Source organism: Panthera onca, chromosome C1 (genome assembly GCF_046562875.1).
Source record: "Panthera onca isolate mPanOnc1 chromosome C1, mPanOnc1 haplotype 2, whole genome shotgun sequence".
NCBI classification, from domain to species: Eukaryota; Metazoa; Chordata; class Mammalia; order Carnivora; family Felidae; genus Panthera; species Panthera onca.
In genome coordinates, this window is record NC_138346.1 from 148984025 (window position 1) to 148999352 (window position 15328).

The 15328-nt window shown below is 33.8% G+C and overlaps 1 protein-coding gene across 2 annotated transcripts in view; it reads left to right on the forward strand.

Annotated features, from left to right (window-relative positions):
- The window catches only part of COL24A1 (collagen type XXIV alpha 1 chain), a 409345-nt gene that overhangs the window by 11172 nt on the left and 382845 nt on the right, over positions 1-15328 (forward strand). The window contains exon 4 of one of the 2 annotated variants that reach the window (XM_078451730.2): positions 11378-12729. The exons of the other annotated variant lie outside the window; for it this stretch is intronic. Within the exon in view, the coding sequence (XP_078307856.1) occupies positions 11378-12729 (1352 nt within the window). The remainder of the gene's footprint in view (positions 1-11377; positions 12730-15328) is intronic. 2 annotated transcript variants of the gene reach the window in all.

The window sequence follows — 15328 nt, forward strand, 5'->3', positions numbered from 1 at the left end:
TGTGACTGAATTACCTTTGCACTTCTTGAAACAACACAAGCATATACTAAATGTTCCATCTAGATTTACATCATTAAGAAACAAAATAAAATTTGCATACCAGTGGGTTTGGGATATGATTTAAATGGAGAGGTTTAGAAAATAATTCAATGTTTTCTTTTTGCTTGCTAGCTAGTTGTTCTGGTAGTATGGTGATAGAGTTTCAGGAATCTGTGTATACTCTAATTTATTTATTAAGCAACATTTTAAAAAGTATCTTGTATTTGACACATAATATCTTAATTGCCAGCGATTGAAATTTAAGTAAGATAGTGTCTCTGGCCTCAAAGTGTAAAAACAAGTGTCTTGTCAAAGGTTAAAAACTAAAATGCCAAAGTCAAAGAGAAAAACTATGAAACTAAGCTGGATCTACAGACATACTACAGACATCACCATGTCCCCATTATTATTATTATTTTTTTTACTCCTCTGTCTTACATTAGCAGGGCTGCCAAATTATTCATTCTTACAAAACCAAGATTTCAATTCAGTGACCAATTCAACAAGCCACTTGGCAATTTGTTCAATCAACTAAATATCAGTAAGAAAGAGACAAGAAAGGGAAATATGTATAGGTAGCAAGAGGTTGCACAAAGGAAGGGGCACTGCTGTATCTGATTGACCAAAGTGATAAGTAGGTAAGTATTCTCGGCCAAGTAGCATGTAGAGGAATTAAAATGTATCTTGGAAGGCATTTTCTAATTCTATTTTATGGGGAAATGGTTAAAATAGGTCACATGTCACATATAACTTCATGAAATGCTATTCTTACCAAGTCATTTCTGTTACTTTATTTTGCTTTAATTAACCATGAAGAGGAGAGAAACTATATCTTCTGGTTCATTGTTATTACTTAAACCTTCTGAGAACTTATCATGTACCAATCCCATGCTTGTAGAATATATATTCGCCACTATCCCATCACAGGGTTTTTTGTAATTATGCCTGTGATAGAATTGCTGGAAATAAGGTTAAGAAGAATAAGTAACGACTCCAAGGGTTACAGGATAATAAATGGAAGAACTAAGATTTGAACTCAAGTATTTTGATTGTGAAGTCTACAAATTCTTTACAAGTAAGCCTCCAGGACCACAGAGAAGATCAGAAAGAAAGAAAATTGCCATTATTAATTACGTATATATTTTGCCGGCACTTATATACATTATTCTAATCTTCATAATGAACCTGCAGGATAGAGATTATAGATAAAGAAACTAAGGCTCAAAGAAGGGGCTTGCTCAGGCTCATGCAGTAGTACTTGAATCTAGGCTATCTCTGACAACAACAAAAAACTCTTTTTTTACTACACATCTTCTTGCTTCATAATTGCCATCTGCTGGAGTCATGAGTTTAATACTTTACAAAAGGTAGCATTATCAAGCTATTAAAAACTGAGGCAAAGAAAGATATAAGGAAAACAATATTTTTGAATAGATTTTTTTAAAAAATTCGGAACCAATGAAAGAAATATCTTTCAACCTTAAGATTTCATTTATAGAATACAAAGTAATGCTCCTTTATTTCAGGGTGTACTTCACAATTTTTAGTCTCTCTATAACCATAACATTTTATTGTGAGTTCTTAATAAAAAGAAAAATCTTGTTAAAACCTCTTTAACATCCAAAAATTGGATACTTCTGAGTTAAAGAAAAAATGAAATGAAATGAACACAGTAGTGTGTTATCAGAAACTTAGAAGTACTTTTTTCCTAAAGTAGATTTTTTGTTAAATTGGCATGACACAATAATGTAACATTTAATCAGGAGTTGTCACTATCACTAATTCTTCTCAGATACTCCAAAAGAATTTTAAACCTTCTTTGAAAAAGATTTTCCAAAAAAATACCAAATATTCCAACCATTTGATTTGGGTGGGGGATGATTCCTTCTAGGAGCTAAAATTCTCCTGTTCTTCTGTGGATTGGTAATTCTCTAAGCTTCCTGTAGAGTTAATGCCTCGCATCTGTGTTAAATCCAGTGTCCTAGAACTCGTGTTTCGTTTTCATCATCCATTTCTTTAGTTGAATGTAGTGTATCATCCAGTGGCCTCCTGAAAATGTGTACATTACATTTCCAAAAATGTGTTTATTTCACACATGAGCATGAGGGTAATCTGGGTGGGTACAGAATTTTGGGCTGTAAATAGTTTTCTCTGTTTTAAAGACATTGCCTTCTGCCTTGCAGTTCAAGAAATCTTTTATACTAATTCTTTATAGGTGACCGTTTTATTTTCTTTCTTAAATATTTCAGATCATCTGTTTATCTTTGATGTTTTGAAATTTTGCAATAATGTGCCTTGGTACAGGTCTTTTTTCAACTTAATGTGCTGGGCATTCAGTAGGCCCTTTCAATGTAGAAACATCTTTCATTTTCTGGGAATTCTCTTGTGTTAGTGTTTTCTTTCTATTTATTTTATTAGAGAATTGAGTAGGATGTATTTGTCATTAATATATAACAAAACAACAACAAACCAAAATTATACTGAAAGCTTAAAAAGGAGGTAATTTAAAGAGTAAATTTAGCATGCAGGGATATACTTAGCAAGGATCTGAAAGAATGGGATTTAAAAAAACACACACATTCATCTTGATATGGCAAGAAACTTAAGAAAGGTTAAAAAAAAATTGAGATTGAAGAATGCCATGGAGTGAGCAGATATCATCGAAGGAAAAATATGTGAGGGGGCATTGCACCAACAGCAAGTTTAAGGGTCCTCAAGATGACTTTCAGTCTCAATAATGCTCTAGAAGACTCATAGAACCGAGTGAAATCTGTTATACTCACTGTTATGGTTTATTGCACCAGGGATATAGATTAAAATCAACCCAGGGAAGTGACACTTGAGTTAGGGTCTAGGAAAGTCCTGCATATGGAGCTTCCAGTTTGTCTTCTCTCAGTGGAGTCAGTGTCAACTTTCCCAGCAATGACATGTGACAATATGCCCAGGATATTGCCAACCAGTGAAACTCACCTGAGCCCTTATGTCCAGAGTCTTTATTGGGGCACCGTCATGTAGACGTGTTGGACTGACCATGTAGCTGACCTCAGTCTCCAGGCCCTCTTGAGCCACATGACCAAATCTCTTACTATAAATCACATTATGGGACTATCTTATGTGGTCCATAACCCTCAGATAAACAAAAATATTTTTATCAGGCAAGATATTCAAGAGCTTAAGAGAGTACCTCCCAGGAGCGAAGAACAAACATGCCTGTTCTTTGGGCAAGGTTAAATTTTTTACTGCACAAGTAGCCTATAGGCTTTGGGTGCCATAGTGGAAAGGGTGGGAGGACTTGAAAAAGTGAAATCAAGATGGGGGGTCCCAATGATTCACTTGTATAACTTGACAGTTTGCAATAAAACCACCATACCACTCACAGTTATAAGGATATTCTTAAATGTGCCAATATACTCAGCCTCATCAACTGTGTCACAGACTCACCATTTCATATGAATACCAGTGAGAAACTTATTTTAAAATGAAGTCCTAAAACATTAACAAAAGAAGGGGTGTGCCTGGATGGCTCAGTCGGTTAAGCATCAGACTTTGGCTCAGGTCATGATCTCGCAGTTCATGAGTTCAAGCCCTGCATTGGGCTCTGAGCTTCCAGCTTAAAGCCTAGAGCCTGTTTCAGATTCTGTGTTTCCCTCTCTCTCTGCCCCTCCCCTGCTCTCTCAAAACTAAACAAACATTAAAAAAAAATGAAGCCATAATCCTTTAATGAAAGATTGAGGAGATGGAGAATGGTAAAAAGGTTTTTTTAAACAGGATATCCACAAGGCTGAAAGACCATGGATACTTCATTCCTTGTTTAATGATTCCCTTTTATTTCTAGTATACTATCTTGCTGAGAGTGATCCTTTTTTCCTACATTCTAAACTTTCCTGTTTTGATCTTTTAGGTTTGATCACCTTTGACATGTAGCAGAAATTAAAAAAAAGAAAGCTTGTTAGGAAGGCATGAGATGCGAGACTAGAAATGCAGGCAGGGATTAGATCACTAAGAGTCTGAGGGTTGAAATAAGAAATTTGAGTTTTGTACTAAAAGCTGTGAGAACCACCGAGGTGTTATAGGAAGCAGTGTCATGAACTAAATGTTCATTTTGTTCTGTATTTTAGAAAGGTTTTTCTGGCAGCAGTGTGGATGACAGATTGGATAAGGGTGTCTTACAAGAGGCAGAGAAATCTATTAGGAGCCTAATACGATAATCTAAGAGTAAAGAGAGCTTAACTAAGGCTTGTATTGGACTTGATGACTAAATAGCTATGGAGAATGGGTGGAAAGGAAGTATCAGTGGTGATTGCCAGGTTTCTGCATTAGATGGTTGATTGATTCATTCATTCTTTCAAACAATACTTTGGACCCACTTTGTTTTAGTCATTATTCTATATGTTGGAATATAACAGTAAAACAAGATGAAGTACTACCCTCATGGACCATGTATACATATATAGTGTGGTATATAATGTATATGCATATGAAATGTGATATATATGATTTTATATATATATATATATATATATATATATATATATATATATTTGTTAATTATGTCTCCCTAAATTTTTAGTGCTGTGAAGAAAAAATAAAGCATAGTAAGTAAGATATTGGAGAATCACTGGGGCCAGATGGATGACTATTTTATCTTTTAGATATTATTGTCAGGGAAGACCTCTTTGAAGAGGTCACATCTGAGCCTAGATCTGAATGAACTAAAGGTTTGGAGCATTCTAAACAGAAAGAATAATAAGTGCAAATACCACAAATTCAAAATGAGGTTAGTGGTTTTAAGGAATAAGAAAAGACCAGTGTGGCTGGTACTAAGTAAGGTGGGATGAAATGAAAAGAGAGGAGATCAAGAAAGGTAAGAAGGGAGTGGATGGCATAGGTTTCATAACACCATGGAAAGGGTTTGGATTGTATTTTTACTGCAACGGGAAGCCATTGGAGGATTTTGTTCAGGAGAGTGGCATGATATAATTCACACTATAAAAATATTACTCTGGCTAGTGGTTTGATAGTGGGGCTCTTCAGTGAGAGAGGCACTAAAGTAAGAGGAACAGATTTGGGGGAAAATATGTTGAGTTAGAAGTGCTTGCAGGACATCTAATCTCTATTGCATAAATTCAGTAGGCAATTGGATATGCAAGTCCAGAAGAGAAGTTTGTGAGTCAGCATGTGTGGTTATTGAAATCATGTTTTGGATGAAGTCATTAGGCTTGGTGTTTACAGTAAAAAGAGTAAAGTGTTGTCTTGGTGACACCATGATTTATTCTCTGTTTGAGAATCAGTTCTGCTGTTAGAGGACATATGCATTCCTTAAAGTTGCCATGCTGAGAATTTGGGTCCAGAGGACTGTCTGCTTTCAAATTCTGCCTCTATATCCTACTTGGGTGACCTTGGGAAAGTTATTTAAATTCTCTGTGACCTAGTTTTTATAACTGTCAGAGTTAACAATAGTACCTACCTCGTAGGGCTATTGTGAGAATTATGTGGCTTAATAAAGTTGTGAGACCAGTGCTTGGTATGTAGAATTAATAAATGCTGCTGTTATTTTTATTCCTTAAAAAAATGCAAAGCACAAGTGAAATAAGTCAGACTGAGAAAGACAAATACCATATGATTTCACTCATGTGGAATCTAAAAACAAAAAACAAATGAATAAACAAACTAAACTCAGAATCAGACTGATAAATATAGAAAACAAATTGATAGTTGCCAGAGGGAAGGGGGGTGGGGGGATGGGTAAAACGGATGAAGGGGAGTGGCAGGTACAGGCTTCCCGTTATGGAAAAGAAGTCATGGGGATGAAAGGCACAGCATAAGGAATATAATGGTATTGTAACAGCACTGCATGGTGACAGATGGTACCTACACATATGGTGAGCACAGCATAACATGCAGACTTGTTGAATCGTTATGCTGAACACTGGAGACTAATGGAACGTTGTGTGCCAACTGTACTCAAATAAAAAAAATAAATTAAAATTTAAAAAAATTCTTAATGAAAAAAAATGCAAAGCACTTAATAAAGTGCCTGGTTGGTAATCAATATTCTTTAAAAAGTAACTGATTTCCTGTATGACTCAAACTGGATTGATTATGTGGTTAGGGCCACTCATGAAACAAGTAATTTATTATAGACAAGTACATTTTTTGTTTATTTGTTTTGCTATATTCACTGGTACCAATTACCTAAATTTAACCTCCAAATTGCAATTTGGTGATATCAAGGGCCAGACCTAAATTAACAATGAAGAGTCTGTTCTCTGACAGAAGTCTTTCTCCTATTCTCCCCACCCCCTCTCATCTGTGCCTTTTATCCTTAAGAGTCCTCTGTTCTCCCATCAATATCTGCTCAAAGCATTTGTTAAACATATTCACACTAAGATTTGAAAGTGAAAAACTGGATTAGCATTTAGAAATGCACTCAGATACCAACTCTGGTGGCCACTTACAGAATATTCCCCACTGTGAGATTCTGTGGGAATAATGATTAATTCCTGAGGCTTGCCAAAGGAAATATGAGGTGATGTGGAGAACACATTGCCTGTAAGGCAGTGTGATGAGGCAAAGATTAGAGACTTTGAAGCTACACTGACTGGACTCATATCCATTTCTACTATTTATCAGCTGTGTGATGTTGACCAGGTTATTCAATCTTTCTGGGCCTCAGATTCTTCATCTGTGAAATAGGTATATACTTGAAGTGTATAAACTTGAAACAATGAGAAATTATCTTCTTACTTCCATTTCTAGATATCATAAAAAAATTAATGAAATAATAACCCTGAAAACTCCATTTTCAGCAAAACTAGGGGACTGATAATATTTGCAAACTCAAAATATGCTGACAAAAGCATCTAAGTGCCAGCATAACCACACTTCCTAAAGATGAGGAGCATACCCTGAAATATTTCACCTTTAGCCCTTGTACGAAACAAGTGCTACAGGAACTGGGGTGGACAGAAGCTGCCCAGGGTCAAGAAGCACACATAGTAGCTAAATGGCCAGTGGGGACAGATCCCAAAACATGCACAAATCTACTTCCTAAGGTGAAGGATTCATTCTGAAGCATATACCAATGAGAATGGATAGAGAGGAGGGAGAGTAAAGTGTTGCCAGCTAGGCTGGCTATAGAAGTTCTGCTAGAAGGTTCAGAGAAAAAGGCTAGGTATATCAAAAAGCCATTTGAGAAGGAAACTCTGGTAATGCTGAAAGAGCCCTTTGGGTTTTGAGATTTGGAAGGCATGGCCCTCTGTCTTCTCCCCAGCATCCTTCTATAAATTGTTGGGCTATGAAATAATAAGTAACTAAAAATAAGTATAACAGACTAAATAGAAGGGTACAATAAGGAAGGTATAGGAGAAAGGAGCAAAATGAGAATGTACACATAAAAAAAATCACCTCTATGAAGGAAGATCATAAAACAGAAATATAAGAACTCAGGAGAAGGAAGAGATGGCAAGACATTAAAAGGATATGAATTGTGAGCTTGTAGAACTCAGAAAAAGATGTCGTAGGAAAACAATTTTATAAATCAAGATGAAATTGGAAGGAGCACAAAGAGAGATTAGACATTATAGGAAACATGGTAAAGACAGAAGTGAGAAAATCAAACAGAACTGAAGATAAAGAACATATTTTAAGAGATTACAAAGAATAACAGACACAGAAGACAGCAGTGGAGATTAAACATTATTATAATAGGAATTTTTGAAGAAGAAAACCAAAACTATAAAATAGAATATTCAAGGATGTAATTCATGAAAACTTTGCTGAAGCAAGCAACAACAACTAAACTTGAATCTAAACAACAAATGGGCATCTATATGCCTGGAAACATTTATCCAGAATGGTCAATATGAAGCCATATCCTAATAAAATCTGCACTTTACTTCAAAGATAAAGAACAGCTCTTTGGGGCATGTTGGTTAAAAAAAAAATGAGTCATTTAGAGAGAGAAAATTAGCCGACTTCAGACTTTTCTTTCCTAACATTCCACACCAATAGACAGTGGAATCATATCTCTAAGATATTCAAAGAAAGTATCAGCAAAGAATTTTATATCCAGTGAAACTTGAGATACGAGGCTACCAACAAACAATTCTAAAAAGTCAAATATCCAGGAAATTTTCCATGAACGCTTCTTGAGGAGACTAATAGAGGATAAACTTCATCAAAAAGGAAATAACTGAGATAACGATTACAAAGACTGGCTGTATAAGAAGAAAATTTGGGAACAGAACTGAATATAAATGCCATACAAATGTAGGAATGGTCCAATCACTGATAAATGGGAAGGGAAGGGGGAAAAAAAACAGGAAGTGTATTAAGTTTGCTGATTGGCTCATATGTAGAAGCTGGCTGGGAATTAATATTATCCAAAGCTGATAAATCAAATAAAAAGTACTATAAAGATATTTAACAATAAAAAAGTCAATACTAGGAAGCTAATTCTGATAGTAAGAGAAAGGGAGGAAGGGAGAAAAAAGGAAAAGGAAACACTATCCATAGGAAAGAAATAATAGATATGTCTAAATAAAGAGGACTAGGGACATTTTATATTTTTATCATTTTAAAGATAACAGAACAAAAATACAAATCTGTCTAAAATATAATTCTTAAGCTATATCCCATAGATTTTGGTATGTAGTATTTTAATTTTTGTTATTTTTCTAAAAACTGTGTAATTTTTATTTGTATTTTCCCAATGACCCCAATGATTTAGGAGAAAATCTTTAAATTTTCCAGTTAAAGGTTTTTTTTTTTTTTTCTGATTTTGTTATTAAAATCTAACTTGTTAGCATTGTGATTAGAGAATGGTGTCTAATTTGTACTTTCTGTTTTTAAAACTTAGCCTAATAAATTCTACTTAAATTAGGTCACAGAAAATAATGAATCAATACTATAGTTGATAAAGATAGTACAATATGAGAAAAAACAGACCAGTCTTAACTTGTAAATATTGATGTAATGATTCTACATACGTTGTTCTTCAAGAATCCAGCAAGGTATCAAAAGAGTAACATATAACCATCAAGTAGCTTTTATTTCAGGAATGGAAAGATGGTTTGATAACAAGAAACTTATGAATAGCAAATTCTCAAACACTTTTGACTTTTTAAAAATCTCAGCTATTTGTTATAAAAACTCTAAATTAGAATTGAAGGAAAATATATGAAATATTAAACACACACACATGTATATATAATACAGGTTTCAAATAATATCCTTTCCAGTGATATTTCCTTTAATGGAATCAGAAATTTGAGGCAGTATATAGCAGGGGTTATTTCTTTGGGTAAGAAGCCCTTGATATCATGCCACATAAATATGGTACTTCCTTTGTGTAAGGATAGCCTATTTGGCATATTATAATGATAACTTTCACAAAATATATGATTATATACACTTTAAGTGTCGTGATTTTCAAAGGAGCAGTGTTTCTAACATAGATTACTTCTCAGATTGAGATATGCACCTTCTTAGAGGCAGAAACCATTGTGCAAGAATACTCAGAGTCACCGACTAAGCAGACAGTTGTTCCAGGAATATAAATTTTCAATGAAGATTGAGGATGGGGATAGTTAATTGATTTCACTGGTAATTCATGTTATATATTAAAACAAATATAGCCATATTATAGAGAAAAATTAAAGTTTTTCCTAAATTATAATTGTAAAACATGAGAAGTCAAAGATTTTTTGTTTTATTTTTATGGGGCCTCTTTAAAATATTCCTCCCAAATTCCTGGAGACACATATAATTCTAAACTGATGTTAGGAATGTTTTGGTGGAAAAGTTTAAGAGACACTGTCATACTGTTTTAGATACAAACATTTATAACATTTGACACTATTATAAAACTATGACTGCTTTATAAATAAAATGATGGTTGTTATAACCATAAAATAAAACACCTGAGTATTTTATAAAGCTCTCTGGTGAGAAAACATTTTAATTGTATTGCTAGGTTATGCATGAGTGATATTTGCTATTATTTTTGCTATTTGCAATAAACATGAATTATCAAATATCTACTAATTTCCTATAAAGGAAAAACTAAGATAATTCACATTTTTTTGGCTAATCTACAAAAGCTTTTTTCTCACTTATCACAGTTATGAATTCATATTCTTTGACATTTCTTGTTAGAAATGATTACATATATACAAAGTTACAGGTAGGAGATTTATAACACCCAAAATAATAATGATCCTGTGCCTGACTAAACTGTTCTATATCTCTAATACAGGATTCATCATTCTTCACAAATTGTATTTAATTTTATAAGACTATAGAAAGAAATGCGACATCTGATAAGATCCTGGTGGGGCAAATTCATTCATTTAGAAATTATAGAACTATTTGCAAGGCAAGAATAGTAGATATCCAATAATTAATTAGACACAGAATCTGTCTTCCAAGAGTTTATAATTGGATAGGGGAGATAAACAGTATACTATTAGTAACATTGCAATAAAAATAAACCAGAAAAAAGCCATTATTATATAAAGTTTATATTATGTACAACCTATATATAAAGTTTATGTTATATACGACCTATATTTCATATTATATAATAAATATTGGAAAGGGTCTAAAAATTGCTTTGATAAAAATTACCTTGGAGGACTGAGAAAATAACAGAAGCAAGAGAAACTTGGAAGGGAAAGAAAAAGTATGGTAATCATCAACAATAGGAATTTAAGTTTGCTTGTCCAGGAGATATCAGGGTGACTGGATACTTTATGTGTAGCACACCCTTACAGTATCAGGCACAGGGAGAACTCTTGCGTAACTTGTAAATTTCTAGAAGGCTATCAGGGAAAAAAACCTGAAAAATTATAGTTTAAAAGATTATGTGAACTTAATTTGTACAGTGGTTTTCAAGTTATAAATTTCTTTTTGTAACTGTGTCCCCAGTTTCTCTTTAACTTAGAAGTCATAAAATTTTAAGTTCCAAATTAAAGAAGTAATATTCATTGGAGTAACAAATATGATTCCTCAATTGATTGAGAGAAATGAGAGAGCATTTACTAAATTTTAGGTTTAGGAATATAGGTTGTGTGTGTGTGTGTGTTTGTGTGTGCATGTATGCACGCATTAGTATGTGCTTACGTGTGTGTGTGTTCCAAATTACTGAGTATAACATTTTACTCTTCCTCCCCATGTTTCTCATGAACTGGAAATTGATAGAGCATGCTTATTTTAGGGATTACTGTTGATACAGACAAGGAATATTTTCTCATACTCAAACATTCATATGAACACCTGAATGCATGAGAGTAAGATTCTTTCTCTTTCTCTTTCTCTCTCTGTTTTTAATTTCCAGGCATAGATATTCTTCATCAACTAGGCCTTGGAGACAAAGATGTAAGACACTCATCATCAGTGACTGCTGTACCATCATCATCTACACCATTACCTCAGGGGGTCCATTTAACAGAATCAGGTGTCATTTTAACAAATGATGCTTATATTGAGTCACCTCTCATGAAAATTTTACCATTCAACTTAGAACACCCATTTACAATATTAATTGGGTTACAGTCACATAGAGTAAACAATGCATTTCTCTTCAGCATTAGAAATAAAAATAGACTGCAATTAGGAGTGCAATTATTACCTAAAAAATTAGTAGTATACCTTGGAGGAAAGCAGTCTGTGTTTTTCAACTACAGTGTTCATGATGAGCGATGGCACTTCTTTGCCATTACTATTAGAAACCAAGTTGTTTCAATGTCTGTTGAGTGTGGAAAGAAATATTTTAGCAGAGAGACTCTTTTGGAAGTCCAGACTTTTGATTCTAACAGTGTGTTTACACTAGGAAGTATGAATAATAATTCTGTCCATTTTGAAGGAATAGTATGTCAGTTGGATATTATTCCTTCTGCAGAAGCATCTGCAAACTATTGTAGATATGTGAAACATCGTTGTCACCCTGAGACAAACCATCTTCATACAACCATCGTACCAGCTGAGATACTGGAAAACTCTCCCTTGCCCAAACAATTTGGTGAAAAAGTGCTGTCTGAGGACACATTTACCAAAGGCAAAAACATTCCAAATATCATAAATAATGATTCTGCAACAGTCCATAAGCAACAAGAACACCAAATATCAAAATCTCAATTCATTTCTCTTCATTCAAGGAATGTTTCTGCTGTGGATCTTGTAAACCATGGAATTCAAGACAAAGAAATGATCAATGAGGAACATACTCAGACAAATTTAAGTCTGTCAATGACCCATCATCTCAAAAAGGCGAAAACAAATAGCAAGGAGAAATTTAGTTCTTTTTCAAATGTATCCGACAATGTCACACAACATAATGATAAACTAACTGGTCTGTCACCATTTAAGAAGATATCATCTATTCTTCCACATATAAAACAAGAAACAATTACTAATCTCAAGAAGGCTATCACAGCAAATCTACACACTAATGAACTAACGGAACTGCAACAGATTTTAAACACAACCTTATACAGAGTGACAGATGAGCCATCTGTGGACAATCACCTTGACCTAAGGAAGGAAGGTGAAATTGATCCTGATGCTACCTATCCCATCGAAAATAGCTATGAGACTGACCTTTATGATTATTATTATTATTATGAGGATCTTAATACAATGCTCGAAATGGAGAATCTGAGAGGGCCAAAAGGGGACACTGGACCTCCCGTAAGTTGTTGTTGTTGTTTTTTAAATCTGTCTTAATGCATTAACTTATCAAAAATCACTAGACTGAAGAATACAGAATAGATCAGATCTGTTTCAGACATGTATCCTGGCTATAGTGATGAATTTACGGTTACTATAATGCATCCAGCCAGAATGCAGTGTTGGCTTAAATATTATATTTTTTGTTGTTTATATTGGCAGGCTGAAAGGTTACTTAATTCTGATAAAATGGTGAGTAAGCTATATGTTTTTCTTGTTCAGTTGAAGTTCAACCAAGAATTCAACTGCTAAATTTGGATTAGCATTCTTTATAGAAAAACCATAGACTTATACACAGTCATGTTAAGAGAAGGATATAAAAGTTATAGTACACTAAAGAAAAACACGTTAAATACATCAATTAAATTAATTGATAATCATTAAACCCTTCTTTCAGCAAAATAATATCAAATGAACTAAAATAGTAAAATTTACTTTAGAGATAATTTTGTAGTGAATCACTGCCTGGTAAAAAGCAAAACCTTACATTATTGTTCTAAATGTAACATATTTCATTACATCTTTAATGGTATAGTTAATTTAGATTTACAGATTAATAAAAGCTCCATCTACCTAATACAAAAAGTAACTAAGAGCTCATTGGCCTATTCAATGAAAAAAACAAGCAAACAGCCAAATCACTTATTTGATAATGTATAAACAAAACTATATGATAATAGATTGATGTTTTTAGCTCTGAAATTCTTTTGTTGTGTAGGTGCAATTACAGATGAACATATGAAAAATTTATAAATCATTTAAAACCCATTTTAAGCTATTTAAAATTACATTGGGGGGAGCTGGGTGGCTCGGTTGGTTAAGTGTCTGACTTCAGCTCAAGTTATGATCTCATGGTCTGTGAGTTCGAGCCCTATGTCAGGCTCTGTGCTGACACCTTAGACCCTGGAGTCTGCTTGGGATTCTGTGTCTCCTTCTTTCTCTGCCCCTGCCCCACTCACACTCTGTTTCTCTCTGTGTCTCAAAAATGAATAAACGTTAAAAAAATCACATTAGAAGCATTATGTTTTTGCCTTTTATATTTGTATATGTTAAGTAATCAACTTTTATGTGTTTAGAAAATAATATTTTTAATTACAAGCAGACTAAAATATATATTAAAGCATTTATTTATTTTATGAAAATAAAATTTGAGTCATTGTTTTAGTTCAGAAGCCATTGGATGGGAGAAGATGATGTCACTTGCTTAGCTTATGTTTCCTTTGTGGTTCTTGCTTGAAATGACTTGATAGGTATTGAACAACTCTTAGAGTGAATGTTTAAATGTCTTAAAGTATGAATAACATTATTATAGAGAAATTCTTTTCAGTGATAGCAACTAATTATCAACATATTAGTAATAAAATTGAGCCACTGGGCAGGTCATATTAAGCAAATAGTTACGGAAGCCATTTACTTTCTTCAGTATGATGAGATGAGCATAAATCTCTTCTATAAATCCCAAACTAGTCATTTCAATATTGGTGGATGAAGCAGTAATATCTAACAGATATTTACTTAGTTTCTGTTATGGGAAAAGCAGGAACACAAAGTATGGATGACACAGTCACTGCTCAGAAGGAGCTTACAAACTAAGTGCATAAGGTACAAATGTTCAAAAGCAAGAGAAGTGTTTTCTGAGGTGATCCCTATGAAAGATCGCTTAAGGCTGAGCTGTTCGGAATAGCTTGGAATAGTTCGGAATAATTTGGAATTGTCTTGTGGACAAACTAGTTATAATGTAGGCCCAAAGAATGGATATATTTTGATAGGTGAAAAGAACGAACCTATTTTTTTAATAGGAAAAGCAGCATAATAGCTATCATTTACTGAGTTTTTACTTTGCGACAGATGCTTGACCATGCCCTTTAAATTCATTATCTTAAAATAACTTGGTGAGGTTGGAATTATTATCCCCATTTTTTCAGGTGAAGAAACTGAAACCCAGAAAAGTCAGTTTACTTGCTCATAACCACATTGCTAATAAATGACAGAGCCAGGATTCACGTTTTTTGCCTCTAAAGCTTAAGCTCTCTCATGATGTTAGACTGAATATTGTTGGACAAAGATAAGACCCAAGATAGATGTTGTCAGATTGTAGAGAGTCTTAATTGTCAAACTGATAGTTCTTACTTTATCTCATTCTCATGGGGAATTTTGTAGGTTTCTAAGCAGAGATATTAATGGAGAGGTCAGTCTGTTAGTAGTGCCCAGCACAGACAGGAAGTTCCCACTATCATCTGGATGTTACAAAACTAAGACATTAGGAAAATGTGAAAATGCAAAGGAAAGGTAGAATTCAGGAGATATTTTGAAGAAATATATGGGAAATTAATTGGACCTAGGGACCAAACAAAAAGGAAGAGAAAGATGACTTTAAAGTTTCAAGTCTATGGATTGGGAGAATGGTAATACCATTACTAAAATTAGTAACTAAGAGAGGAAGTCGATTTTAGGAGAGGAAGTTAAGTTAAAACATTTCAGGTACTATTGAAAATTCAGTCAGCCTTTGGAAAAGTTGAAGAAGCTGAAATGAAAAAGAGAGATCATGATAAGAATGTAG